General features: G+C 30.9%; 5 protein-coding genes across 9 annotated transcripts; 3 read left to right on the plus strand and 2 right to left on the minus strand.

Moving 5' to 3' along the window:
* The first annotated feature begins 52 nt into the window (after window positions 1–52).
* LOC8262721 lies at window positions 53–4,196 on the plus strand. Of its 2 annotated transcripts, none has more exons than XM_015723969.3 (3): window positions 53–298; window positions 2,343–2,413; window positions 3,508–4,196. In XM_015723969.3, exons 2-3 carry the CDS (start codon window positions 2,345–2,347, stop codon window positions 4,072–4,074), a joined length of 636 nt encoding a protein of 211 aa, XP_015579455.1. In that variant the 5' UTR covers window positions 53–298; window positions 2,343–2,344; the 3' UTR covers window positions 4,075–4,196. The 2 variants fall into 2 exon arrangements, with proteins under 2 accessions (XP_015579455.1, XP_015579456.1); XM_015723970.3 differs by lacking the exon at window positions 53–298 and adding an exon at window positions 331–1,443.
* Window positions 4,197–8,057: 3,861 nt separating this feature from the next.
* Window positions 8,058–9,297, plus strand: LOC8262720 (cypmaclein). The gene is made up of 3 exons (XM_002526777.3): window positions 8,058–8,215; window positions 8,733–8,763; window positions 8,899–9,297. The coding sequence occupies exons 1-3, from the start codon at window positions 8,156–8,158 to the stop codon at window positions 9,078–9,080; spliced, it is 273 nt and encodes a 90-aa protein (XP_002526823.1). The 5' UTR covers window positions 8,058–8,155; the 3' UTR covers window positions 9,081–9,297.
* A 1,719-nt stretch (window positions 9,298–11,016) lies between these two features.
* LOC8262719 (gibberellin-regulated protein 9) lies at window positions 11,017–12,400 on the minus strand. Its single transcript, XM_002526776.4, has 4 exons — window positions 11,969–12,400; window positions 11,818–11,868; window positions 11,627–11,690; window positions 11,017–11,470 (listed from the first exon to the last, which is right to left on the minus strand). Exons 1-4 carry the CDS (start codon window positions 12,011–12,013, stop codon window positions 11,289–11,291), a joined length of 342 nt encoding a protein of 113 aa, XP_002526822.1. The 5' UTR covers window positions 12,014–12,400; the 3' UTR covers window positions 11,017–11,288.
* A 1,172-nt stretch (window positions 12,401–13,572) lies between these two features.
* On the minus strand, window positions 13,573–15,651 carry LOC8262718 (ubiquitin-conjugating enzyme E2 30). Of its 3 annotated transcripts, none has more exons than XM_002526775.4 (5): window positions 15,633–15,651; window positions 15,289–15,396; window positions 15,042–15,169; window positions 13,966–14,070; window positions 13,573–13,878 (listed from the first exon to the last, which is right to left on the minus strand). In XM_002526775.4, exons 2-5 carry the CDS (start codon window positions 15,356–15,358, stop codon window positions 13,735–13,737), a joined length of 447 nt encoding a protein of 148 aa, XP_002526821.1. In that variant the 5' UTR covers window positions 15,359–15,396; window positions 15,633–15,651; the 3' UTR covers window positions 13,573–13,734. The 3 variants fall into 3 exon arrangements, with proteins under 3 accessions (XP_002526821.1, XP_048226465.1, XP_015579459.1); XM_048370508.1 differs by having other exon boundaries at window positions 15,298–15,396; window positions 15,633–15,649; XM_015723973.3 differs by lacking the exon at window positions 15,633–15,651 and having other exon boundaries at window positions 15,298–15,626.
* Window positions 15,652–16,612: 961 nt separating this feature from the next.
* On the plus strand, window positions 16,613–23,221 carry LOC8262717 (splicing factor, arginine/serine-rich 19). Of its 2 annotated transcripts, none has more exons than XM_015723972.3 (11): window positions 16,613–17,063; window positions 17,174–17,496; window positions 18,279–18,356; window positions 18,478–18,580; window positions 19,223–19,311; window positions 19,880–19,991; window positions 21,362–21,415; window positions 21,508–21,556; window positions 22,216–22,316; window positions 22,491–22,635; window positions 22,719–22,809. In XM_015723972.3, exons 1-10 carry the CDS (start codon window positions 16,683–16,685, stop codon window positions 22,608–22,610), a joined length of 1,410 nt encoding a protein of 469 aa, XP_015579458.1. In that variant the 5' UTR covers window positions 16,613–16,682; the 3' UTR covers window positions 22,611–22,635; window positions 22,719–22,809. The 2 variants fall into 2 exon arrangements, with proteins under 2 accessions (XP_015579458.1, XP_002526820.1); XM_002526774.4 differs by having other exon boundaries at window positions 16,614–17,063; window positions 22,491–22,606; window positions 22,719–23,221.
* Window positions 23,222–24,589: the final 1,368 nt, after the last annotated feature.

Genomic DNA, 24,589 nt, shown 5'->3' on the forward strand with positions numbered 1-24,589 from the left:
TGAATGATTTACTAAATTATTCGGAAAGGGAATTAAGATAAGTCCCAAACGAGTGGAGGGGTACAGAAGTCTCTACAGCCAAACACCACCCTCGCACGTGCCAAAACGACAGAGAGAGACAGAGAGAGAAAGAAATGGAGAGCTCCTCAAACTCAAAAGAGGATCGTTAGTTAAGTTAAGGTGGGTGTTGAATCCAAGTTAAGGACGGTGCTGTCTTTGTCTTCTGCTATCGGAGACCAGTGACCACACACATACTTTCTCTAGTTGGTGGCGAGTAATCCATTATTTTCTACTCAAGGTACTTTCTCGACCTAAAATTCTGCTTTTCTGAATTTGTGCTGTGCATTTTCTACAGCTGTGGAATATTGCAGTTCAAGCTGAATCTAGTAATGGGTAGTTTTTGAAAATACTAAAATTTCTTTCTGCGGAGAAATCTGATGGAGTTGTGTTGTATTTATTAGAGACGATTGTTGTTTGTTTTCTGGGTTTCCATTAACATTGTTTGCTTTGATGCTACTTTCATTGGTGACCAGGTGTATCTGGGGCTTTATGCCTGTAGCCCTATGCATATTACCTAATTTTATGACTTGATTATGTGGTATTGGTGGACTCCTTAGTAGAATGGGATTAGTGTTTGTTTGGCATTCTTTCTCTTTTTCTCTAGCGTTGGGAAGGCCTTGTCTTCCACTTCAGCTCAATGAGGTTGTACGTTGAGGTGTTGAAGACACCAGTTTTTGGTGGTTATGTTGCATCAAATAATTACAGAATGTTGCTTTCAGATTCAAACGGATTTAGATTCTTAAAATATTTGTATGGGGTTTCTTTAATTTGGTTAGATTCATGAGCTTATGTTAGTTTCATGATTATTGAACAGAACGCAATTGGAGATAAATTGACCCCCCACAAAAAAATTTATAATATAAAATAAACTCTCTAATATTTAAATATCTTTCTACCTTTTTTTCTTTTACGACCATTTTCTTTTATTTCTGTATACTTACAACTAAAGTATCATATCATTTTCTTAATTCGAATGCAACCTAAAAGTTTTGGAAATTACAGTAAGTGATTGGCAAATTAGTCAGTTTGGAGAAGAGAAGATGGTAACTGCAACAAGAGAGGTTATTGGAAGATGCTAATTCACAGTTCTTCTCCAAGATGAATGCTAAAATTAGAAGATTATGTTTCTTCTTCTCCTTGGTGTGTGGAGTATTAGTCTGACTCCAATCTTTTTTCTTATATTAGCTGTTGTCTGGAATTATCCTTTGTCTTCTTTCTCACTATTTCCCCCTTCCTTCCTTCTTACTCTTTCTATCTCTCTCTCTGTCTCTCTCTCTGTCTCTAATGAGTTCTCTTGAAACCATATGGCACTTTTTCTCCTCAAGATGGTTACTCCTCTTTTGAACAGTGGTCTCTGATGGGATTTCCACTACTACTCACCAGGTGCCTTCTGGCTGCATTATGCGCAAGATTACTAAATCAAGTCTTAATGCATTTTGAATAAGTTTTTATCTTTTTTCGATAATAAGTTTTTATTGACTTGGTTGTGCCTAATAAGTTGATAATTTATTGCATATGCGGACAATTATGTTAAGTTTAAATTGAGACAAGTGAAATATATACTTAGCAGAGGTGATAATTGAGGTAGAGATATTTTAACTGTGATAATTGATAAGTGCGAAGTTCATACATTTGTCACATTTGGTTTCACACCTTAATAGAGGAGAGTGTATTACAGTGGGCTTGCTGCCGTATAAACTAACCCTAATTCTAACATTTCAAGAGAATTCTTTTCTGAAGATTAGAGAGAAAGAGAGAACCTGGCAATACTGGAGAATTTTACCCCAGAAGGGCAGATGGATGAAATAGATTCATGCTGCTGATCCTAACAAACGTGGACTTATGAGTTTATGGCTGAGCTGGGAGCTAATAGGCAAGAAGGTTGCCATGTAAACATAATCAGGACATGCTTGCTAATGTTTTTATTGAAATTGGGGCCTTAACCTGAGTTAAATAGTGAATTAGGAATAGTGCAGTTGGCCCCAATTACTTGCTATTAATTTATCTGTTAAGTTAGTCTAAGGATGTTAGACATTTTCTTACTGATAAAGTTAGATACCAAGTAAATGTAATGGGTTCAGCAATTTATGTAACTGCCACTGTGTAATTAATGAGAATGAAAATAATGTTGCAGTCCCAAAAATCTTCTGTATTATCTTTATTTCCTCGCAATTTTGTAAAATGTGAAGTTCTTTAACCGTTCCTTTTCCGCTTCTCCCTTAATTGCTTAGCTGCTTTTTTATCTTTTTTCTTTTTGATATATTTCTTGTTATTGAGTGCAGGGATGCTAGGAAGATCACCGGTTTCTCCCCTGTTAACCCTTGATTCTGGAATAAGTTTAAGCTTTTTAGGTGTAAGTACTGTTTCTCATCTCATTCTTGAATTGAATTTTAGGTGCAGGGACAGACAATGGCTACTATAGAATAAAATAGATAACGGTAAGTGGTAGCTGATGTGTTGGCATACCAAAAAAAAAATGATAATAATAGTTGAAATCAAATCACTCTGTTATTGAAAGATTATGTACATGGAAGCAGGCTTCTTTTACTATTTCTGACAATAAGATAGCATTAGAAGAAAAAAAAGCCCTTAGGCATACAAGTGAAATTATAATTTTCATGCGGATCAGGCTTCAATTTATGTTTTTTATGTTGGGATTTATTGGTTCCTTAAGTACATCCAAGTAATATACTAACTTATATGTGTCACTTCCTGATGCTTCTCCTGCAGATGGCCTTAGAAAGTATGCTAAAATGTTGTGCCATGACATTGTTGTTTTAAATGGGTATTTGATTAGGATATCTAAGTAGCAAGAACCACCCGTAAGTTCTGCTTCAAGACATAATCTTGATTTCTGTTCCGTAAACATCTAAAACTGCTGAAGCTACTTCAGTCAACTTACTTATATTCGACCAAGAACTTCACAAAGTTTTGAGCAGTACACAACAACTTTGAATTCGATGCCTTGTCTCATCTGCATTCTGCAGTTTTACCAGAGCATGCCTTTTGTGTCTTTCCATACTGTGCATAGCAAGCTCTGGATTTGTTGTTGGAAATGCTTATCCAGCTTTCGCGGCCCAAAGTATGTTAACCATGAAAGTGCACCTTTTCCACAGCTTGGGTGGCATATGGCTATTGCTTGGTTTGTCCGAGATCTAGTTTATGGTTTGAAAAAGTACATGCATTTGTTGGAACATAATTCTGATAAAAATAATTTCCAGTCAGGTCTATGTGATTATCGACATTCAAATTATTTGTATATGCTGGCAAGTTATAATTCCTTGTTTTCTTTCCATTTTCTTGCTCTCTTGGATTTTGCATTCATTTTGTGCTTCACTCCAGATACAAAGTCTAGATTTCAGGCTGATAAACACTGGGTCAACAGGGAAGCATGTTCTTCATTATGGATTTACAGTAGTTTCATAACAATTTGCCTTTTCTTTGCAGCCTGATCTTGCAACAGCTGCACGTAATGTGAAATTCTGCGGCGCTCTTTCATCAAACACATTCCAGGGAGCTTGGACCTCTCATTTGTCTCCTAAGAAGTGGATAGTACATTCTACTGCACAGATTGATAATTTAGCTTTGAATGATGAACAGAAAAAGACATGGGAAGCATGCAGAGAAGCTCTGTCTGCATTTGAGTTCAGTGCTCAGGAGAAAGACAAGATACTAGGAAAAGCATTCGGGCACGTGCATTCACCTTACTGGGGCGAAGAACGAAAACAGCAGGTTCCAGATATTGAAATTGTCAGTGGCATAATAGATTACTTGAGGAGCCTTGGCCTTTCTGATGATGAACTTTACAAGGTGGTCAAAAAATTTCCTGAAGTTCTTGGATGTAGTCTCGAGCACGACTTGAAGAACAATGTAAAAATACTCGAAAAGGATTGGGGGATAAAAGGAAAAACGTTGCGAAACCTTCTTCTTCGAAATCCAAAAGTATTAGGTTACAATGTTGACTGCAAGGGAGATTGCATGGCTCAATGCACGCGGTGCTGGGTTAGGTTCTAGCTTAGTCTCAGTGTCATTATCATTCTTTCTTATATTAAAGGGATTATTGCACAATTTTCTTCCTTGTCATGTATATTATCTCATTCAATGGAGTTCCATGAATAAATTTGTACCATTTCTAACTGAGAAGTATCATATTCTCTGTTATAAACTGAAAAATCAAATCTTGTCTCTCTTGAATAGCCCCTTTTGGGGTCTGTATCAATAACGATTTGAGCAGACGAGCTAGGAACTACTAGCTGTTAGAAATTTAATTAATTATTACTATTAATTTGTTGAATGACCAGTAATATTTTAATAGTTTTAATATATTTTTACTAAATAAATTATTTAAAATGAAATATACTATTTAAGAATATTATAATTAATCCTATGGTATATACTACTAAAAAGTTTAAACTATTTTAAAAGAAGGCATCAAAATTTAAATCTCAATAATATAAAAATTCTCTCTTCTAATTCTATAAATATAAATATCATAATTAATCAAATATTAATTATAATATCAAATAATATAATATTATAAAACATAAAACATAAAAAAATTAATATACCAACAACTTTTTTATTTTATTAATTATCTTTAATAAATTTAATATAATATAAAATTCAAATCAGGTACCAATTTATAAAAAAAAAACTCTAAAATAAAAAATGATATAATCAATAATTATTTTTTAATATTCAATAAAAAATAATTATTGTTATAATTCAGTTCGGACAGCTAAATCAAACATCTTCTAAGCTGCATAAATATAAAAAATAAAAATGAGTGAACAATTAAAAAAATGAAAATAAATTATTTTCTTGAACAGAAATATAGTACATTCTAAAAACCTCTTTATAAAATAGTCACTGACTAAAAGGAAAAATCTAGTTGCATGTCTTAATCTCATTCAAGAACCTAATGAAGAACTGTCCTAAAACTGTGCCCAGCTAATGCAAAGCTGTAGCTCACACTGCTATGCTACTGTGTCAACATAGCAGTATTGACAATTTAACCATGGGCACTGACCTAAAAGAACCCTATAGTAGCCTTTACCCATCACAAAACAAAATCAATTTCTTCTGTTTTTTTCTTTCTTAATTCATATAAGAAAACTAATCCCACTTCTAATTATTTACTTTATAAAAGAGTTCTGTTGGACAAATTTATATCAAACAATGAAACAACCACCTTTTCCTTTTTCAACAAATTTACAGAATTTGTTTATAAATAAAATATTGTGAATTCAGATCTTACTGTCTTTTTAAAATGTTAAATAAATATAAATTTTATAATAATCGATCCTATAAATGCAGGATTCATATTTAAAATAAGGGTGTTTCTATATTTTTTTTAAAAATATATTTTAACTACTAATATATATTAATTATATCTCTAATTCGATTTGATAAAAAAAAAGAATTGATCTTGATTTATATAGCTATACTTCTTTTCTTTTGAACAATAGGTTTATAGATATACAATACAAGTAGCTACCTGCCATCAAAATGAGACATGTGAAGATGATTAGTGGAATAAAGATAGGTAGACATGCAATATCTATGAAAGCTTTAGATGATTATTGGATTCAAAAGCACACGTAATGTAATGTTGTTTTTGTAAAGTACAAAATCTTCATGGTTCTCTTGTAAAAGGAGAAAAACTAGTTTCCCTCATCTTTTGGTTGTGAAATTTTCGAGTTCGATTCATTTCATCTTCATTAATTTAATTTTTAATTGGTTGATCGATAAGGGAGCGTATAAAATTGTTGTTTTATGTGCGTGTAATATTTAACAATTGCCAATTAAAATTTAAATTTTTTTAAAAAATTAAGACGTATTTGACTAACTGATTTATAATTATATTTAAGAATATCATTTATATAAATTGTTGTTCATATATTTAACTATCAATATAGGTATTAGTTAATTTTTTTTTTAATTAAAGAGTCACATTTGTTATTTTATTTAAATAATTTTATATATAATGTAACATATTATTAGTGGACAAAAAGCATCACTTTAAATTTATTTTTATGATAGCATAATTGGTAAAGTAAAAAATAACAGAAAATATTGAACGGAATAATTAGTGAATATATGTAACAATAGTTTATCTTAGAGTTATTTTCTTTTGCATTTATTTTTTATATTTTAAAAAATTCCTATACTAAAAGAAAAAAGAAAGAGATGTTATATTTAAGTTTTTTTTTTTAATTCAGGATTATAAAAATAAATAGAGATAATTTGGTCATTATATTTTAAATTAATACAACTGTTCACAATTTAAAATTAATATGAACTGCAGCTGTTAGGAGTTTCAAAATATTTAATATATTATCAATAATTACTTGAAACTGAATAATTATTAGCTCCTCTTCAACGGCTATGTCTAAGAACCTTTTAAAAAAAGGAGAAAAAAGAAAAGGAGATTTCAGAGTGGTGCCCTATGATTGATTATTCATTTCGTTCAGAAAGATCCTACTTCTCTTTTTCCATGTCATCAGCTATATAAAATCTGATATGGTAATTTATTTTTGTAAATTTGCCTAGGTGGAAATTAATTAGCGGTTTTAATAGTTATTTTACGCTTAATTAAATAAAATAAAATAAAACTACACAGACTATTTAAAATCAAATAAATAATTAGAGATGAAATAAACCAGACTCGTAAATTAAAAAAAGAATCTAAATGATGAATATTACTGCCTTTCGTAAAATATAGTGCTCTAGATGGAAAAAGTTAAACGATGTAACCATAATTAATATACTTTATAAAATAGTAAAATTAATTATTATTATTTTTTATAAATAAAAGAAATTGTAAATGACAATTTATAAAAGAAAGTTCGTAATTAATTAATTATTTTATAATAAGGATTTGATTGTATAATTTCTCAGTAGGAACTTAGGAAGTTCCCCTACATTAATTCACTGCCTACCATCTTACTAATTAAGCTGCATACATTAATAGGAAAAGCAATAGTTTTGGTAAGAAATAATTAAATTAAATAATTAAAAGAAACAAACTCATCAGATAATACACTTTCTAGTTTGAGTAGTAATTTTTATAAGGAGCGTAAGAAAATAATATAGCTCACGATTTATTTGGTTTCTTATAAATTAAAAAAATATATATATATGAAAAATTTATCAAATAATAAAGTGTTTTTTTTTTTCTTTCTCTGGAATGAGAGATCAACTTTAGTGAGAGATTTAAGGCATCTTATTATGATGAAAATAATATTATAATTGCTTTCAAAAGCAAAAAATAATAAGCTTATTATGAATAATATTACCACAATAAACCTCCACTAAATAAATCTCCTGTAGACACATAGAAAAGGCTATAAAATCCATACAACTTATTTTACTTTCTGTTTGTAAATTTTCCTGTCAAAACTTTTATGGAATGAACAAACAATATATATATATATATATATATTTAGGGTTTGCAAATAGTCATTTTGGTTTATAATTGTACCGAACTGAAAAATGAATTATTGAATTTTTTTCTTTCCAAAAACTGAATTTAAACAAATTTATAGACCTAATTTAACCAAACAATTTGTATTTAGTTTTTTTTTTTATTTTTCATAGATTACCTGCAGTTTATTATATATATATATATATATATATATATGAGTATTTTACACTTTTATATCGGATGATTAATACGCATTCTATTATTTAAAATTAATAAATATGTGTTAGGATAAATTATTAGTTAGATTCGGTCTACCACGTCATCTGCAGACTAAATAAGTTATGTAATAGTGACACATAATTTTATTTATTAATTATTGTATTTTAATTGGTTGGCTTGTCTATTTAAGAATTTCTCTTTATGTTAATGATTTATCGGATGAAAATATACCCTAATTCTGAACAAAGAATTTTCTAATAAAACATATAGCAATAGTAAGACTCGGAATAAATTAATTAATTGTGGTGCACGTAAAGGGAGGCAACTCCATACACAATTATAAAAGGAGTGACTTGGGTTGGGTTACCTTTGTACTACATACCCATCTCTTTCTCTTTCTCTTTCTCTTTTGTTTTGAGGTGTTTTTCTGTATCCTGAGAGATCTGAAAAATGGCCAATGCCAAGACTATACTTATCTTTGCAATTCTCTGTATCCTCTTAATGCATGAGGTACATCTTCTTAATTGTTTTTCTCTCTTCTCTTTTATTTATTCATATTATTAATAAGTACATACAAATGCATGCATTTTTTTTTACATATAAAATGTTCTCATAGTTTCATTGTTCTTTGATCATGAAGTAATGACATGATAAGGTCAAAGTTATATGTGTATATATAATGGATAGTTGTAACAGTTTACAATATCTAACTCTATGTTCTTGATTTTACTTTAAACATGTATAAATTACTAATTAGAAGGTGATTACTGCTGCCTTTTCTTTTCCTAATTACCACCTTAATCAGGCTTAAGTATGTTATTTAGGTCAACAAAGTTTTGTAGGTTAGAGGATGGACAATGGACAATGGACCATCCCCATGCTCTACCTTTATACTATTATCATGCATATTATGTAGATTTACAATAAGGACACTACACAGATAACTATAGTGTTTTTGTTTTTGTTTCTGTTTTTCATATTATTCTAGTATCTGATCAAACATTTTGGTTTTATTAACAAATTTCAGCTCCAGCCCATTGCAGAAGCACAAGAAATAGGTAAAAAGAAAAAAAACCATATGTTTATATATACACACATCCATTGTTCATTAGAATGAATGATTATACTGTATATAAAGAAGAGTAATCTTGTGTGAATGATTTCCTTTTCTATATATATATATAAAATTGCAGATTGCAAGTCGAAATGTGAATACAGGTGCAGCAAGGCATCAAGGCATAAGATGTGCATAAGGGCATGCAACAGTTGCTGTGAGAGGTGCCATTGCGTCCCACCAGGTACTTCTGGCAATCGAGACGTCTGCCCTTGCTATGCCCACTTGAAAACCCATGGTGGCAGGCTCAAGTGCCCTTGAAATAATTTACACTCCACATGGATCTATATCTATACACACAACTACTATGGCAATAATGCAGGTTTTTGACCTAATTATGCATGCAGGACCATGACTTTTGAGTGCTGTAACTTTTCCAAGATTGGAATAGTTTTGTAAATCTTGGAAAAAGGAAAAGAATTGATATTTATATATTATCTAAATTATTTATAATATAAGATGAATTGTGTCTGCTCAAGTATTTCCGGGTTAGTTTCGCATTATTTATTTTAGAGATAATGATATAAATAGTCTCTAATTTTGCACTTAATTTTATTTTAGTCATAAAATTTTAATTTATTTTTTACAGTCATCTAATTTTAATTTTCTTTTAATTTATTATTTCGCAAATAAAAGATTAACATTCGATAAAAACAACCAATAAAATAAAGTAATTAAGAAAAAAATATGACAAATTAAATTTTTATTAGTAAGGTATTAAATTATAACCAAAATTAAAATTAAATGATTGAAATGAAATAAATTAAAATTTTATAACTAAAATAAAATTAAATATAAACTTCAATTATCATTTATATTGTCATCCTTTTATTTCACTTTTTTACTTTTTAAGACCCAACATTTGAAAGAAGCATATTTTCTCTAAAAATAAGTCTTAGAAAGCATAAATAATAAAAATATGAAAATTTCGGATTCTCAAGAGTTGGGTACCTCACAATAATACCAAACTCGCCCCATGTAATTTTATTGGTCGAGAAAATAGTGTCTTCTTGAATTATCTTTCTCTAGCTTTAGCCTTTTCGGAATGTCTTTCCTTCACTCATTTAAAAATCCCGTTGGGGAGTTTCTATCATAAATCTCTTTATTTTAAGAAGTATAATTTTTATAATAAAATATTTCTTAAAAAATACTTAAATATATATATAAAAATCTGATAAACTCTTTATATTTTTTTATTTTTATTTCCATAAATATTAATAGTCTTAATTACTTTTTAACTTTTATGAATAAAAAAATAAAAATTATAAATATCAATTAAATCAAATACATAGAAACTCGTAGTATATTTATTAAATATAGAATAAATAGTAACATTTGACTCTTTATAAATAAAGAGTCAAATTGACTCTCTACTTTATATTTAAAAAATAAAAAATACATTGGATTGTCATTTTATAATACGACTGTTTAAAATAAATAGTTTGACATATATAAAGAGTACATTAAAAATACTCTAATTTAAGAACTTATGCAAGAGGATATTATTTACGGTAATAATAATTAATTTCAAGACATAAATAGAAAAAGTAATCACTTTTTCTTTTATTTTTTTCTTCATTTGGTATGTAGTTTTGGGTTTAATCTAATTCTGTTCTAATCAGACTTTCAAAGTCATTGGATCCTTTTCCTCGTTCAAGAAGTTTCTCCCTTCATCCACTCCGTCTCGAAGAGTAACTAGGACAAATTCAGTCACGTTTTTATGTTCGAATTGAACACTTTCCTTTTTTGATTTTCTACACTTGTAGTGTATTTATGGTGAACCTGTAAATTGAAAATCATGGGAAAATAGTGTTCTATTTTTAGGTTAATCAAAATTTTCTTTTTGGCACTATTAAACACTACTATCATGCTTTTACCTAGCTGATAACATAACAGCTTACAATACAATTTTCTTTTTTCTAAAAAAAACAAAGACCTTTAGCAACACCAAAAAGCTTTATCAGCGATGTCTTTTGGCGTCGCTAAATATTGCCATTGGAGAATAATCGCATACCGTAACCGTGCAATCAACTTTCACATAAAAAAATGGAGCTTGGTTATGTGCTTAAACGGTAATATGTTAATAACAGAAATATTGATTTTATTTTATCTTATTTTTAAAATACACACCATATCAATAAATTTGATTAATAATATTAATGAAAGTTAAAAATGAAATAAATATTAAAACTAAAAATTAAAAAAGTACATATTAAATTAATAATAATTATAAAATACAACATTTTTCCTTCCTGACAATTAAGCGAATATAATATGCTATATAAATTAAGAACTAGTTTATAATTAAAAAATTTACTTATCAAGGTCTACAACAATAATCCCTCATACACAAATTGAGGAATGAAATATTGTCAAGCATATAGCTTAACATTATTCCCTCATTTGATGATATGATTATTTATTTAACTAGCAACTAATGCAATAGAATTATCAGTAGCACAAAAAATTTCAAGGGCACTTTGGCTTGTTCCCATGGGTCCTGAGACTTGCATAGCAAGGACATACATGCTTGTTGCCATAGGTACCTGGAGGAACACACTGGCACCTCAAGCAACAAGTTCTGCATGCTCTATGGCACACATTCTTCCTTGATGACTCCCTGCATCTCCTGGAGCATGCATATCCGCAATCTTTAACCAGAACAATGGAAGAAGGAAAAAGAAAAAGAAAAAGCATCAGAAAAGGACATAAAAGGCACAAACTTTTGTAGGTGAGGCCATCAGGATGGGGATTTTTTTTAATATCTGCAACAGTTTTAGTGGAAAGGAACAAGCAAAACTACTCACTGATTTTCTTATGATGATAATGGTGTTTCTTGTCAATGGCCACCACATCACTCCCTCCATCAATCTACAGATTATCCCAAAGGTGGTATAAAATGGTGGGAAAAATAGACCCAGTTCAAATTTGTAGCATCAGTGATATCAGAAAAATTAAACTCAAACAAAAAAAGAAAAAGAGAAGGCAAAGGACTCACATTTGCTGGAGAATTTGCAGAACTAGTGAGAAATGAATGCCCCAGATAAATCTGCAAAGAGTACATCACAGTACAAAAGTTATGTACATTTGGATTTAGAGTACTGTTAAGATTTAACATTATTGTACCATCTTTAGCTGCAATTCAGTACCTGAAGGAGCAGAATGATGATAACAAAAATCAAGAACAGCTTCATCTTCTGGCTAGATATGGTAAAGATATTCTTCTTTCTTTCTTTGAGTTTGAGATTGGGGATAGAAATGGGGTGTCTTTATATATAGACACAAATACTTGGTAGTTGGCCTTTGTTTACCTTTATCTTTAATGATTCTTTTTTTCTTTTTTCCCCTTTCATCTCTTTTCCAAGGTCTTTATCTTTAATGATTCACATGCAAAGATTGAGGGTAAATCACAGACTTTGAGTTGAGTGCCAGAAGGAAATGCTGCTTGAGGAAAAATACCAATTCCTTTTGGAAGTTTCTTTCACTTTAGACTCTTTATTTTTTGGCCATGGTGGTGAGCACAGCTGTTGATTCTTTGGATGGTGGGTGTAGGGACAAGAAAGAGTGAGAGAGAGACGGAGGTTGGGGATGGTCCCCCTTACCTGTTGGGCAAAATGTCACTATTGTAAGCCTGTGAATGAAGAAGCAACAAGGGCTGTTTAAGTGCAAGAACCCATAAAAAGATTTAGAGGATTCAAGGTTCTTTAATATGATACAAATTGCATGAAAGGTTTGCTTAGTTGACATTGCCAGTGTTTTTCTTTTCCTTTTCTTCGAACTGGACATTGCTAGGTTGGCTTTCATTTATTATTTTTGGACTCTTCCTCTCACCTCAGTTACATAAACAATGATTGCAACATAAAGATTGTGCCTCCTCCTATAACGAGCTTCACGATTTTTGTCTTTTCAGAAAATGACCTGCAAACAGTTTTCACCCTGAATCATTAAATCCTCTTTAACCTTCTCAGGGTTGAGTAACAATCTGTTGGTTTCGTTTTTTAGCAGAAGTCAAACTGAATCAAAATATTATTTAGTTTATTCATTCTTAAATCAAATCAAATCGAGTTGAATTTTAAAAATAATTAAAGCAAATCGAATTAGGCAGTTAGGTTTGATTTTTTAGTTTCAATTTATTTTTGCATGCTCCGAAACCCTCCAACGAGCCTCATCAATATTGTATTCTGAATGCAGTATATATGACCCATATTTAGTTCGGCCGATCACAGTAGCCAATAAACAGTTAATAAAATTTTATTAGTAATTGTTGTTCAGTTAAATAATTATTAAAAATATAATTTATCTTTAAATATAATTATTTTATTATACTATTTTTAATGATATAAATTAATAAATAATTTATAAATTAGAAATATTATATTTAATTTTATTTAGCTCAATTGAATTTATTACTAAAAATATTCATAAAAACTATTTCAAAATTTAAATTTCATTAATAAAAAATTTCTAATTTCATATGTCATAATTACAAATATTATAGTTATTTAACTACTGAATATAATTTTCAAATAATAATTATTTATTATTATAAAAAATTAATTATACAATATTAATTTAAAATTATTATTAATAAATTTTAATAAAGATAAAATTGTCCAAATAATGCACAGCTGATGCTGATCTTTAAATTTTCATTTAACTTTTAAACCAAACACTCTCGTATTTATCCACGATAAAAGAACATATCACTAAAAAAACTACTCTGTGGGCCACTTAATCAAGACAGTAAAGAAAATTGAAAAACTTCAAGTATCTTAATAATTAATATCTGGTAGCTGTCATTACTAAGCTGCCTATAGAAAAATATAGTTTGCATATAGTGACAAATGGAAGAGATACCATAGGAGCCCAAAAACCAATTTATGCCACCAAGAACTATAATAAGTAAGAAAAGCTTCTAGCCCATTGCATATTTCTGCGTCCAGGATCGAGCTGTAGTCTCATACTTGGCTCTATCAGTCCTGTAGACATGAGCAATCTCAGGCACCAGAGGATCATCAGGGTTTGGATCTGTCAGCAGAGAGCATATTGATAATAACACCTGCATAAATACACATAAGATCAACACATTGCAAAATTGCAGCAAATGGCTGCACACTGTAATCTACAGAAGCAAAATAATATGTACCTTTGAAACTGTAAGTGCAGGGCTCCATTGTTCCTTGAGAATGTCAAGGCAGATACTACCGCTGCTATTGATGTTTGGGTGGTAAACTTTTGTCTTGAAGGAAGCCTGACAGAGAAAAAAAAAATGATTCATTTGATTATAAGTAACACCATCAGAGACAGTTCACCCTTCAATTTTAGATGCATGACAACTTTTATGAAGCAAACAAACAAGAATACAGTCCAAGCAAACAATTTAAAGAAACCAGATATTGGTGGTCATGTTATCTCTGAGGAAACAATTCAACCATAGGTGTGGATTCAGTCACAGTTAAATTTCATCTATAACTTCACCTAAAATAAAAAAGAATTATCAATTAAGTCATAAAAGCAACATTCTGTTCAGGTATTTGTCTTAGTAATAGCTTGGCTATGCAACCATGATCAAAATAGACCCTTAGTTTCCTTCCCTTTCCTGTTGCCAAGTCAAAAGCAGCAATAAATGACCCAAATTTTGCTCATATTACTTCTTTGGTACCAAACTTGGACATTAATAATCTTTGTGGCAGAGCTCAAAATCAATAATGATGGATGAAGTTCAGCCATACAAACAAAATTGTCTCTAATTGCTCAATTGCTGTTATTAGTGCTAAATCTTTAAACATCTTAGTAAAACAATCTATTTATCGAGAAATTATAGAATATCTGATTCAACTTGTTTAATAACAGTCACACTTAACATTTTGACAATCACATAAAAGTTATGAAAATCTTGGGTTTTCTTCTTTCAAACAACGTTCAATTTTGAATACACCTTCAGAATACACATAAAATTTCAGAAGTCAAAAGTTACCCTTTTGTTTCTTCAGAAGTTAAAAAAAATACCCTTCTGTCAAAACTAGAGCTCTATAACATTGTAACACTTCAGATTATAGAGTAACACATCACAAGAACCCCACATTAAAATTTTTTAGTTATTGCACTGATTTGAGTCACAGGCCAAGTATTAGATGAATCACCCACATCAAACAAGAACAAGGCTTTGCAATCCAACATAGAACAGAACATATTACTGAAACAATAAGACCTGTAGTGTACCTTGGGTGGCTTGAAGGGGTAATCAGGAGGGAAATGTATTGATATCAAGAAGACACCACCAGCATATGGGCTGTCTGCTGGACCCATAATAGTTGCTTGCCAATGGAACATGTCATCACCAGCAGGACCTGCAAAATATCATAATATAAAAATTCATAATTGCTTCAATTAAACAAATTCTTTCTTTTTTCTTTCTTGTCAGCATCAGAAGGGTAAACAAAAAAAAAAAACAAACAAACAAATAAACCTGCACTACATGAGACAGGAGGGTCCTTCTGCAAGTCCTTCAATTCCTTGTTAATCCTTTTCGAAGCCATCCTAACCCTCTAATAGTCCACAAAGAGATAGATCACTTCTGAGAAAAAGAAAGGAAAAAAGAAAAGAAAACAGAATCAACAACCAGTGAATCAATCAATCAATCACAACACAGAATCTCAAGAGAATTCTCTCTTCTTCTTTTTCTTTTCCTCTCAAGAGAACAAGTAAGTAAAAAGAAACCAATCAATGTTAAAATAATGGAAATCAAGAACTGGGTATAGCGTTCGACAGAGCGAAGAAAAAGACGATGGACAAAAGAGAAAACTGTGTTACTGTTGCAATTCGAAACGTCAATGAATTATTAATCCTCTTTATATATCTATTGGCTATTGCCATGCCCGCCTCTTTATAATAATACTAATATTATTATTATTATTATTATTATTATTATTATTCTTATTATTATTATTATTATTACTAGAATGTTAATATAATATATAATTGGTTTTATTAATCCTTGAAACAAAATTTTCATAGTTAGTTTTATTAATCGGATACAATATTTTCTCATAATTCGATTAATCAAATAATTGAGTAGTTTTATGAATTGAACTATTCGAAATAACTAATTTAATCAATAATTAATCATTTAATCAGTTATTTTTTCAATCAATTTCATAATTTCTTTTATAACTAAAGTTAAACTTAAAATGCTCATCTTTAGTTAACTTTTATTAAACGAAAAAGGATTTTGATAGTTAATAAGGTAAAGCTTTTATATATTTCAAAATTCAACCCAATTAGATAAAGAGTCAAAGGTCAAAAACTAAATTGAAATTGAGTTGATATTAAATTAAATGTATATAAAATTATTATTTAAAGTTAAAATGAAATAGTAATTTACTGTTTAAAGTAAACCTGTTATGATACCAATATAATTTAATTTATTTGAAATTAGTAAATCCTAAAAATTTTATAAAATTAATTATAATTATCATTTTATATAATTTTCATTAGAAAATTATTTAGTTTGTAAATAAGTATATTTATATATTAATTAAATGTCCAATTTTAAAAGATAGTAGACCAAAAAATTATATCATTAGAATTTCCATAAAGACAACTGAATAGATAATTATCTTTTTATTGATAAAGTGTTACTAATTAATTTTGTTAATTTTCTATTTTATATTTTTTGTATATTAATATTTTGTTAAATTATAATTTCAAATATTGGTACGAAAATCCAATCCATCAAGAAAGGGAAAAGCCATTTTCATAGACTAAAGAGCCCAAATATAAATAGAGGAAATTAAAAAGCCCATTCTGTTAACACATAAAAAATTCAGAACACATCTTCAATTTTTTTTCTTATTGGCAAAAATGGGCAACAAAACTAGGAGAAAGCACAGAGACGACACATCCACTTCATCATCGTATTCTGATGACGATGAGTCATCGGAAACCTCTGTCGACAGACGCCGGCGGAGCCGGAAGAACCGGAAAAGCAGTGAAGGGAGCTCAAAGAGAGAGAAAGAGAAGAAGAGAGGGCAAAGAAGAAAGAGAAAGGAAAGGGATAGAGATAGAGATAGAAATAAAGATAGAGATAGGAAGAAAGGAAAATCAAAAAAGAGGAGAGATTATTACGATTCAGAATCCGGGTCCAGTTCGGATTCCGGGTCTGTGTCTGAGACTATTAATCCAGAAGATGTGGTGAGAGATATGTTAAAGGAGTTTCCTAATGTTGGAAGTGATTTAAAGCAGGTATGTCTTATAATTCTTGAATTTCTATATCAAAAATATTATAGATAATATATATATATAAAGTTATTGACTTTTCTGATTCTGAGTTTGTCCCTTTGTTTTTATGGTAGCTACTGGAAATGATTGATGATGGACAAGCTGTTGACATAAAGGGTATATCTGAAAGGTCTTTAATTAAGCATTTGAAGAAGCTTTTTGTCTCTTTAAATCTTAAAGAAAATGGAGATAGAGTGTTTTTGTTGCCTTCAAATCATTGTCCTACTTTGGAGGTTGTTGGACATTTGATTAATTCTCATTTAGAACCTAAAGAGCAAAAACGGCTTAATGATGTAAATTCAGTACCACCAGCTGTAGAGAGTAAAAAACTTTCAGATGATAATAATGACTTGCCAATGGCTTCTCCAGGAGATGATCTTTCTGGTCCAAAAAGAAGGTAATACGTTTTCTTTTTTCTGCGCTTGTTGGTTCCCAAGCTCTTGCATATAAATTTCAATTGGTAAACTACCGAAAATTTAGATGTTCTCATGTCCATGGTATTTCAGAATTAACCAAGTGATGTGGGTGTTTAACAGTTTATAATTTGCTAGTTTGGTTGGATGTTCCTCTTAACATGAGAAGTTTTCTTTTTCTTGCAAACTTCTGGTTGGCATCCCTGTCTATTTATCAGAATAGATCCATCTTGTCTGGTTTAGTTGAAGGACGCATTGTGGTCTTTGTTTAAGTGACTTTGTGGCCAATCTAAATATTCAGATTTATGCTAAAGGGACAATTTGTTTCTTGAATCCATCTAGTCGTAGTTGCTTTCATGGCCTTTGTAAGATGACTTGTTGGATAGTGGAGATGGATGGCGTACAGTTTGCTACAGGTTTTTATTTGTCTGATTCTGATGCCTTAAAATGGCTATTATGTGCTTGGTCTTTTTGAGCTTATTGCAATTGTTGTAAGCTAATATTCACAAGGCATGATGCCATGCTTTGGAGACTTTGATGATGATTACTCTTGAGATTTGACTTCAGCTTGATGAACATTTAATATCATAGAGGATTGACGGTCTAATGATTGTGATGGATTTGTGATGTACATGCCTTTGCCAATGCTTTTGTCGTGTATTCTTCTTGTATTATCCATATGAGATCTGAGTTTTGACCCTTTTATCATGATTAATTTTTTGTTATAAAAATGGAAAATTGACTGACTTTTTACATTTTGCTGAAGGATGATGGGTCCTGAAATGCCTTCAGCTGAGTTACTTGCTGCTGCAGCTAAATTAACGGAAGCACAAGCTGAGCTAAGGTATATTTTGTTTACCTGAATTGGTACTTACATTTGACCAGAATTTTTCACCAAGTATGACTTTGGTGGTGATATACGATTGACTGTTTCTGCTTATGTTGCTTTTGTTTTAAAATTTCAGAGAAGTTGAGTTGGAGGAAGATACTGAACTTTTTATAGGACCTCCCCCACCTGCTATGGTTGCTGAAGCTGAATCAGCAAATGAAGCAGAGCGTTTTGAAGAGGTTTCTGATTTTCTTATTTTGAAACTTGATTATATTCTGGCTGCCTTATCTCTCATGTTCAATTGTGAAATGATACCTAATATGGTCGAACAATTTGTAGCTAAGATAATGAATTACAAACTTGTCTCTTTCTTTGGGAGGTTCACAATTGAGCAACATATGGTTTGCAGTTCTGGAGGTATTGCAATATTTTCTGTGGGTTCTATTGACAAATTTTCTTTGAATCCATATAAGTCATAATTTACGATTTAGTTAATTGCATCCATCTTTGGGTGGGCATTATTATATGTAAGAGGATCATCCATTTACAGTTTAGTTAATTGCACCCAATTTTGGGTGGGCATTATTATATGTAAGAAGATCATTTGTTATTGTGTCCTGATTCATTTTCCATAAGTTATGTGAATTAGATAGTAAAGCCAAAACCATTATTTCCTCTCTTTTAAAATGGTATCATGGTCCTATGATATTGTTTTTCACAATTATGTGAAACCATCTAAAAGTTTTTCAATATGTTCTTGTGTTGATGGTGAAATTTCAATGAAAATTTACGTAAAAGAATATGCTCTGAAGTTTATTTTTTATTATTCTTTTTAACTATTCTTAAGGTGATCATGTATTACTTATTGATGACTTGGTCAGGTTACCAGAATAATGGCTGTTGAAGATGATTCTCCATATGATGTTGTCGGAGTTAACCACAATATGTCTGCTGAGAATATAAAGAAGAGGTAAAGTTGTTGATCATCCCTATAGGCAATGAAAATGAGATTTTCTGAAGCTCTTTGGAACTTTTGTTTTTTCAGCAATTGATTTATTATATGTCACTCTCAGCTTGAATAAGCTGGCAGTTTGAGGGCTAATCATGACTTGAGACTTCAATTTCTTATTGCTCCCAAATTGCATGTCATATTCATGACATGGTTATTTAATAGAGAAATAGGGAGATGGTGCAAAGAAGTTTTTCTTAATAGGATATCTATGAGTGACGATTTAATAGGCTTACTTTTGGTATATCGGTGTTTCTTAAACCGAATTTCTTCCTTATAAATGTCGTTGCAAGGTTTTTGTAGGTGGTATGAATGGTAACCATAACACTTATGCATTGACTCTAACTCTTTGTAGTTCTAATTTAGCATATGTGACCTTCTATTTCAAATGAAATCCCTAAGAAATTGCTGACCTGTTTAGTGGACTTAAAGTGTTCTCACTTTCTTTTTCCTTTTGAAAATAATTTTGATATAGCTCTAAATGTGTGCCAAATGTATAAAGTTGATGACTGTCTTTTCATTTCCTTAGGTACTGGAAGATGTCTCTTCTGGTACATCCAGACAAATGTTCTCATCCTCAAGCGCACCAAGCATTTATCAAATTGAATAAAGCATTTAAAGAGTTACAAGATCCAGACAAGGTAGGTTTCTTATATCCCTATGGTTACTATGAGAATTTTGTTTATGCTTGGTTAATATATGCTCTTTGTCTCTTGTGGTGTGGTATAAGACCAAATGTATGCTCTGTTCACACTTAATCCGACTGTTTTACTGATTGAGCTAAAGCGCAGGTGGTGGTATAAACTGGAATGTGCTTCCTTACCTAGGTTTTTTTCGCTTAAGTTAAACCATTGTCGTACGGTGCACTTTCTTCTGAAATAAATTTGCATATCTTTCACTAGCATCTAGTAATTACTCTACATGATGCAATATCTGTGTCAAGACATTTGCCAAGGCTGCATCTTGGCTATTGAATAAGTATAGAAAGTTTACAACCCAACCCAATTTACTGGATTGAGCTTTGCTAAGATGTTTAGTTTTGCAAGGGACCTTAATAATCATGATGGACCTTTGTTAGAGATGGTAATGGACTTCAAATTCACTGTCTAGTCCCTTTGTTAACATGTTACTTAACTAGACATTATGACACGGACACGGACACGGGACACAGGACACGGGACACGGGACGGTGACACTATATGACACGGACATGTCGACACGGTTATTTCTAATAATTTAAGACATGACACTGAAGGGATACGCAAAATAAAAAATAAATATATTTTTATATTTACAATATAAAATATATAAATAGAGTCTAATAAAAATATCCCTTATGTATATTTAAAAATAAGTTTTTATGTATGTTTTATATTTTTTAATTTTATCAAAAAATTTAATTATGATTGTAAATATTATTGGTTAAGTAGATTAATAATTTCTGGGCTAATTGTCCAATTGTCTATAAAGTTAGGGGTTAAATTGCTATTTAAAATTTCAAAATTGCCCCGCCATGTCTGAGTGGTGTTCTAGCCATATTCTAGCTGTGTCTATGCTGTATTGGTAAAGATAAAAATAGTAAAATATTTCAACACGTACGAAGTGCATTATAGATTGAACCATAGACATTAGTGTGTTTACATGATGGAAGCTGCTAAAACAAAGTGAAAGCATTTCTTGAAGAAGATATAGCTCAACTATTAGATTAGCTCGAGTATTACATATGAAATTGAAGAGGTTAGCATACATGACTTAAAACATAACAATTTATTGACTCTGAAGAACTTTTCTCCAGTAATATATTCCTGAGTGGTGTTGTGCAATTTGCTGATTTTTCTTGTGTCTTTTATGGTTTAGACTTGCTTATGGCGTCCGCTATATGTGTGCATTATTGGTAGTTATTGATCATTGTCTGCATATTATTTCTTTCAAGGATCGTGCATTTTGAACTCTACTTTGTGTATTTGACTGATCTTACTATGTTTTTTCTGTCCTTGTCTGCTTCTTGTAGCGAAAATTGTTGGATGAACAAATTAAACTCAAGGAGGAACAAGAAGCATTTAAGGTTTGTACTTTTACCACAGCGTTGGTCTCCTTATGGCTTTTAGAAGTTATTTAAAAGATGAAGTATTTTGTAAATGATTTCTACATATATAGGTTGAGTTGAAAGCTATGCGTGAAGCTGCTCAATGGAGAAGATTGCAAGGTATTTATTTATTCATGTAAATAGTTGTCTCCCGTACTACGAAATCATTTGTTCTAAAACTTTTTGATTGGTAGAATTATTCAACGGTTCTTTACTTTTTCGGAGATGTCTGCTGATAAGTTTGCTTCAGTATATTATTTAAATGATTTTTCGGAACAAGTTTGAATTGGTTTTTCTTGTCTCACTTCCTTTTTCCCTGCCTGATTTTTGTTTTTAAATAATCATTAATGGATCGTATGTAAGAGGTATTTTTACTTAATTACGTCATCGTGATTAATTTTTTTCCGTTTCTATATGGGGTCCTCTGAAATTGGCTTTTAGTTGGCTTAGTTAAGATTATTGTAACTCTGCATCGCCCAGTCACCCAAACACATAAATTGGACTCATGCTTGCAATACTTGACCAAGGTTTTTGAGAAGCCTGCCTAATATTACTTTTTCAAAACCATCTTCTTTCATAGTCAGCTCAAGTTATCTTCAGATTACTGTGAGCATCTGAATTGTTGACAGTTAAATTTATAGATAATGAAAACTTTGCCTGTACGACATGATAATGTGGTGTCATTTCTTCATCTATGGTAAATTCATGTTTCAACCAAATGGTGGTGCTGCATAGTATTTTAAAGCACTTTTATCTTTAGAAAGCTATTGTCCTGGCAGGTATATCAATGGAGGGTGATGATGAGCTCCTGGCAGAAATGGAAGTTAAAGTAGCCCCCCAAAGAGATGAATGGATGACGACACTGCCCCCTGAGAGAAAAGTAAGGCCTTCCAATGTCATCTAGCTCTTGCTTTTCTTGTACATCTTTTTCTTTTTTTGCCATAGGATATTAATCCCACACTTCAGCAGGTTTACAGAAGTTGCAATTTTCTTGTGTTGTAATCTTCAATGTGTTTATACATGAATAATATGGATTTTGCATTAATTTTCTCAGCCAGGAATGACCATGCAATCGACGACGAGATTCGGTAAGTGCTCTAAAGAAGGACGTGGCGACACTAGTGTTTGGACAGATACCCCTTCAGACAGAGCCCAAAAGGCAAAGATGAAGTAAGAACACTCGTTCTTATTTTCAAAATGTATGAACTGATGGACATTAGCTTTCTGCTTTTCTGTTTATGGTTAAAATTATGTGCTAATGCATTCTGCATCTCCCTGACAGTTACTTGGAAGCATATAATGAGGCTGCAGCACTTGTTTCAAATGAAGAGGAAAAGACAAAGATGAGTGCAGATGCAGATTTGGTAGATAAATACAATAAAGCAAAACGTTCAAAATCGTTGGTACAGAAGCATCAAGAAGAGGCTGTGAATCGGTCAAAGAAAAAATCCAAGCAGCAGCAGCCTCAAAAAGAAGAGTGGGTAGGGCAACACCCATGGAAGCCATGGGATCGTGAGAAGGACCTTGTAGCAGGAAGGCAGAATATAAAATTTGATTCAGATAACATGGCACAGGGTTTGTCTTCCAGGTTTTCATCAGGAAATTTTCAGAGGAACTTTCTTTAGCAACCGCTTATACGGGGAAAATATAGTTGCATGCTCTATCTTGTAGGATCAGGATCTTTATCATGTTCAATCTGAACACGATTGTTTGTAATCTCCATCTTTTTTTATTTTAAATTGAATGGTTGGAAATTTTAATGGTAATCTCCGTCTTTAAATTGAATGATTTGGAAATTTTTATTAAAATTTTGAATTAGAATTTTAAATAATGATTAGTTAAATTTTTATATAATATAATATATAATTTTTTTCTATTCAAAATTGGCTTAAAGTGAAATCAAAATTTTTATAATTATATACAAGTTATTTTTATATAGAATATCAGTGTAAAGAAATTTAACCGTAACAAAAAAAAATCAGGTTTAAATTAATATATTAGGTCTACCCTCGTGAGGAAACTAGTATTTGACTTGACTTGTCTATGCTACCGTTGTGCTTGAAAAATAGTATCTATAATTTCATGCAATGACATCAGATTTGCAAATTATTTCCAGGCTTTCTGTCCCAGAAAATGCAGTAGGAAAAAGAAGGCATAAAAAGGGGACAAATATGTTTTGACCCATTTCTCCAATTCTCTCAAATTGAAGCAAAGACAACTTGATCTATAACCTAGCAAGAGCAGAACTACATTACCAAAAATATGCAGGTTGAACCCATGAGGATAGCTTCACTTCTTGCCTTTGCTTTCAACATGTTGGACACATGCAATTCAGAAAGTAAGCTTGCCTGTTGTTGCTGCTTCCCAAAGCAGAGTTCTACTGCTATGCTTAGGAACTTTTATGTAAACTGTTACTTTTGAACTGACACTGGGAAGAAATTTATCTACAAAATCCAATATGTTTGTATACTTGATTAGACTACAAATTAATTTAGGAATTGGGTTTCCTTGGGAAGTTCATGATCTTTTATTTAACATATAGAATATAATAGATGATTATACTAAGCTTTACAAACTATTTTATACTGTACAAGTGAATTATATACTTGACCAGTTGATCGATATATCATAATACATATTTTTCTAACCATTAAACTAGTATATCATGGTTCATTGTACCCATTATATTTCTCTTTTACCATGGTATGCATGATTTCGAAAATTCTTTTGAAAGAAACAGCACATTTCTCTCACATCTTGCTTCTGTTTCACTGCATGTCTCTATACTCTCTTATATATATAGAAAACTCCATAGATATAATTGAATAGTACTTCTGCTTTCTGTAGTACTATGCCTTCAATATTTATTTGCTCAATACTAATAACAAATGAGCACTTTTTGTATAAATAAATAAAAGGAGGAGACTGATAATAAAGAACTGCTTCACTGCACTTTTCACATTCTTTTAATATCAAAGGCCAATGTAATGTTATTGTGTAATGTTTAGCTTTTAAACAAAGAAATGGGAAAATATAGATAAACATGGAAAAGGAAACTTTAAAACTAATAAATAGAAATAAAAAGAAATTGCTCAAGGGTGTCTCACAAGTTCATTTATATATATATATATATATATATATATAGCCCCTAAG

Source organism: Ricinus communis, chromosome 2, assembly GCF_019578655.1.
Source record: "Ricinus communis isolate WT05 ecotype wild-type chromosome 2, ASM1957865v1, whole genome shotgun sequence".
Taxonomy (NCBI): domain Eukaryota; kingdom Viridiplantae; phylum Streptophyta; class Magnoliopsida; order Malpighiales; family Euphorbiaceae; genus Ricinus; species Ricinus communis.

What these genes read in the sequence shown, in the direction of transcription:
- LOC8262718 (XM_002526775.4), bottom strand. Translation starts at nt 15,358, where the DNA reads ATGGCTTCGAAAAGGATTAACAAGGAATTGAAGGACTTGCAGAAGGAC. An exon ending in TCCTGTCTCATGTAGTGCAG is followed by an intron (nt 15,170 to 15,288) that starts GTTTATTTGTTT and finishes GATATTTTGCAG; the next exon opens with GTCCTGCTGGTGATGACATG. An exon ending in ACCCCTTCAAGCCACCCAAG is followed by an intron (nt 14,071 to 15,041) that starts GTACACTACAGG and finishes TTTCTCTGTCAG; the next exon opens with GCTTCCTTCAAGACAAAAGT.
- LOC8262720 (XM_002526777.3), top strand. Translation starts at nt 8,156, where the DNA reads ATGGCCAATGCCAAGACTATACTTATCTTTGCAATTCTCTGTATCCTC. An exon ending in GTATCCTCTTAATGCATGAG is followed by an intron (nt 8,216 to 8,732) that starts GTACATCTTCTT and finishes AACAAATTTCAG; the next exon opens with CTCCAGCCCATTGCAGAAGC. An exon ending in TGCAGAAGCACAAGAAATAG is followed by an intron (nt 8,764 to 8,898) that starts GTAAAAAGAAAA and finishes ATAAAATTGCAG; the next exon opens with ATTGCAAGTCGAAATGTGAA.
- LOC8262721 (XM_015723969.3), top strand. Translation starts at nt 2,345, where the DNA reads ATGCTAGGAAGATCACCGGTTTCTCCCCTGTTAACCCTTGATTCTGGA. An exon ending in TAAGTTTAAGCTTTTTAGGT is followed by an intron (nt 2,414 to 3,507) that starts GTAAGTACTGTT and finishes TTTTCTTTGCAG; the next exon opens with CCTGATCTTGCAACAGCTGC.
- LOC8262719 (XM_002526776.4), bottom strand. Translation starts at nt 12,013, where the DNA reads ATGAAGCTGTTCTTGATTTTTGTTATCATCATTCTGCTCCTTCAG. An exon ending in TCATCATTCTGCTCCTTCAG is followed by an intron (nt 11,869 to 11,968) that starts GTACTGAATTGC and finishes TACTCTTTGCAG; the next exon opens with ATTTATCTGGGGCATTCATT. An exon ending in TTATCATCATAAGAAAATCA is followed by an intron (nt 11,471 to 11,626) that starts GTGAGTAGTTTT and finishes TTCTGGTTAAAG; the next exon opens with ATTGCGGATATGCATGCTCC.
- LOC8262717 (XM_002526774.4), top strand. Translation starts at nt 16,683, where the DNA reads ATGGGCAACAAAACTAGGAGAAAGCACAGAGACGACACATCCACTTCA. An exon ending in GCTGAGAATATAAAGAAGAG is followed by an intron (nt 19,312 to 19,879) that starts GTAAAGTTGTTG and finishes TCATTTCCTTAG; the next exon opens with GTACTGGAAGATGTCTCTTC. An exon ending in TCAATGGAGAAGATTGCAAG is followed by an intron (nt 21,557 to 22,215) that starts GTATTTATTTAT and finishes TTGTCCTGGCAG; the next exon opens with GTATATCAATGGAGGGTGAT.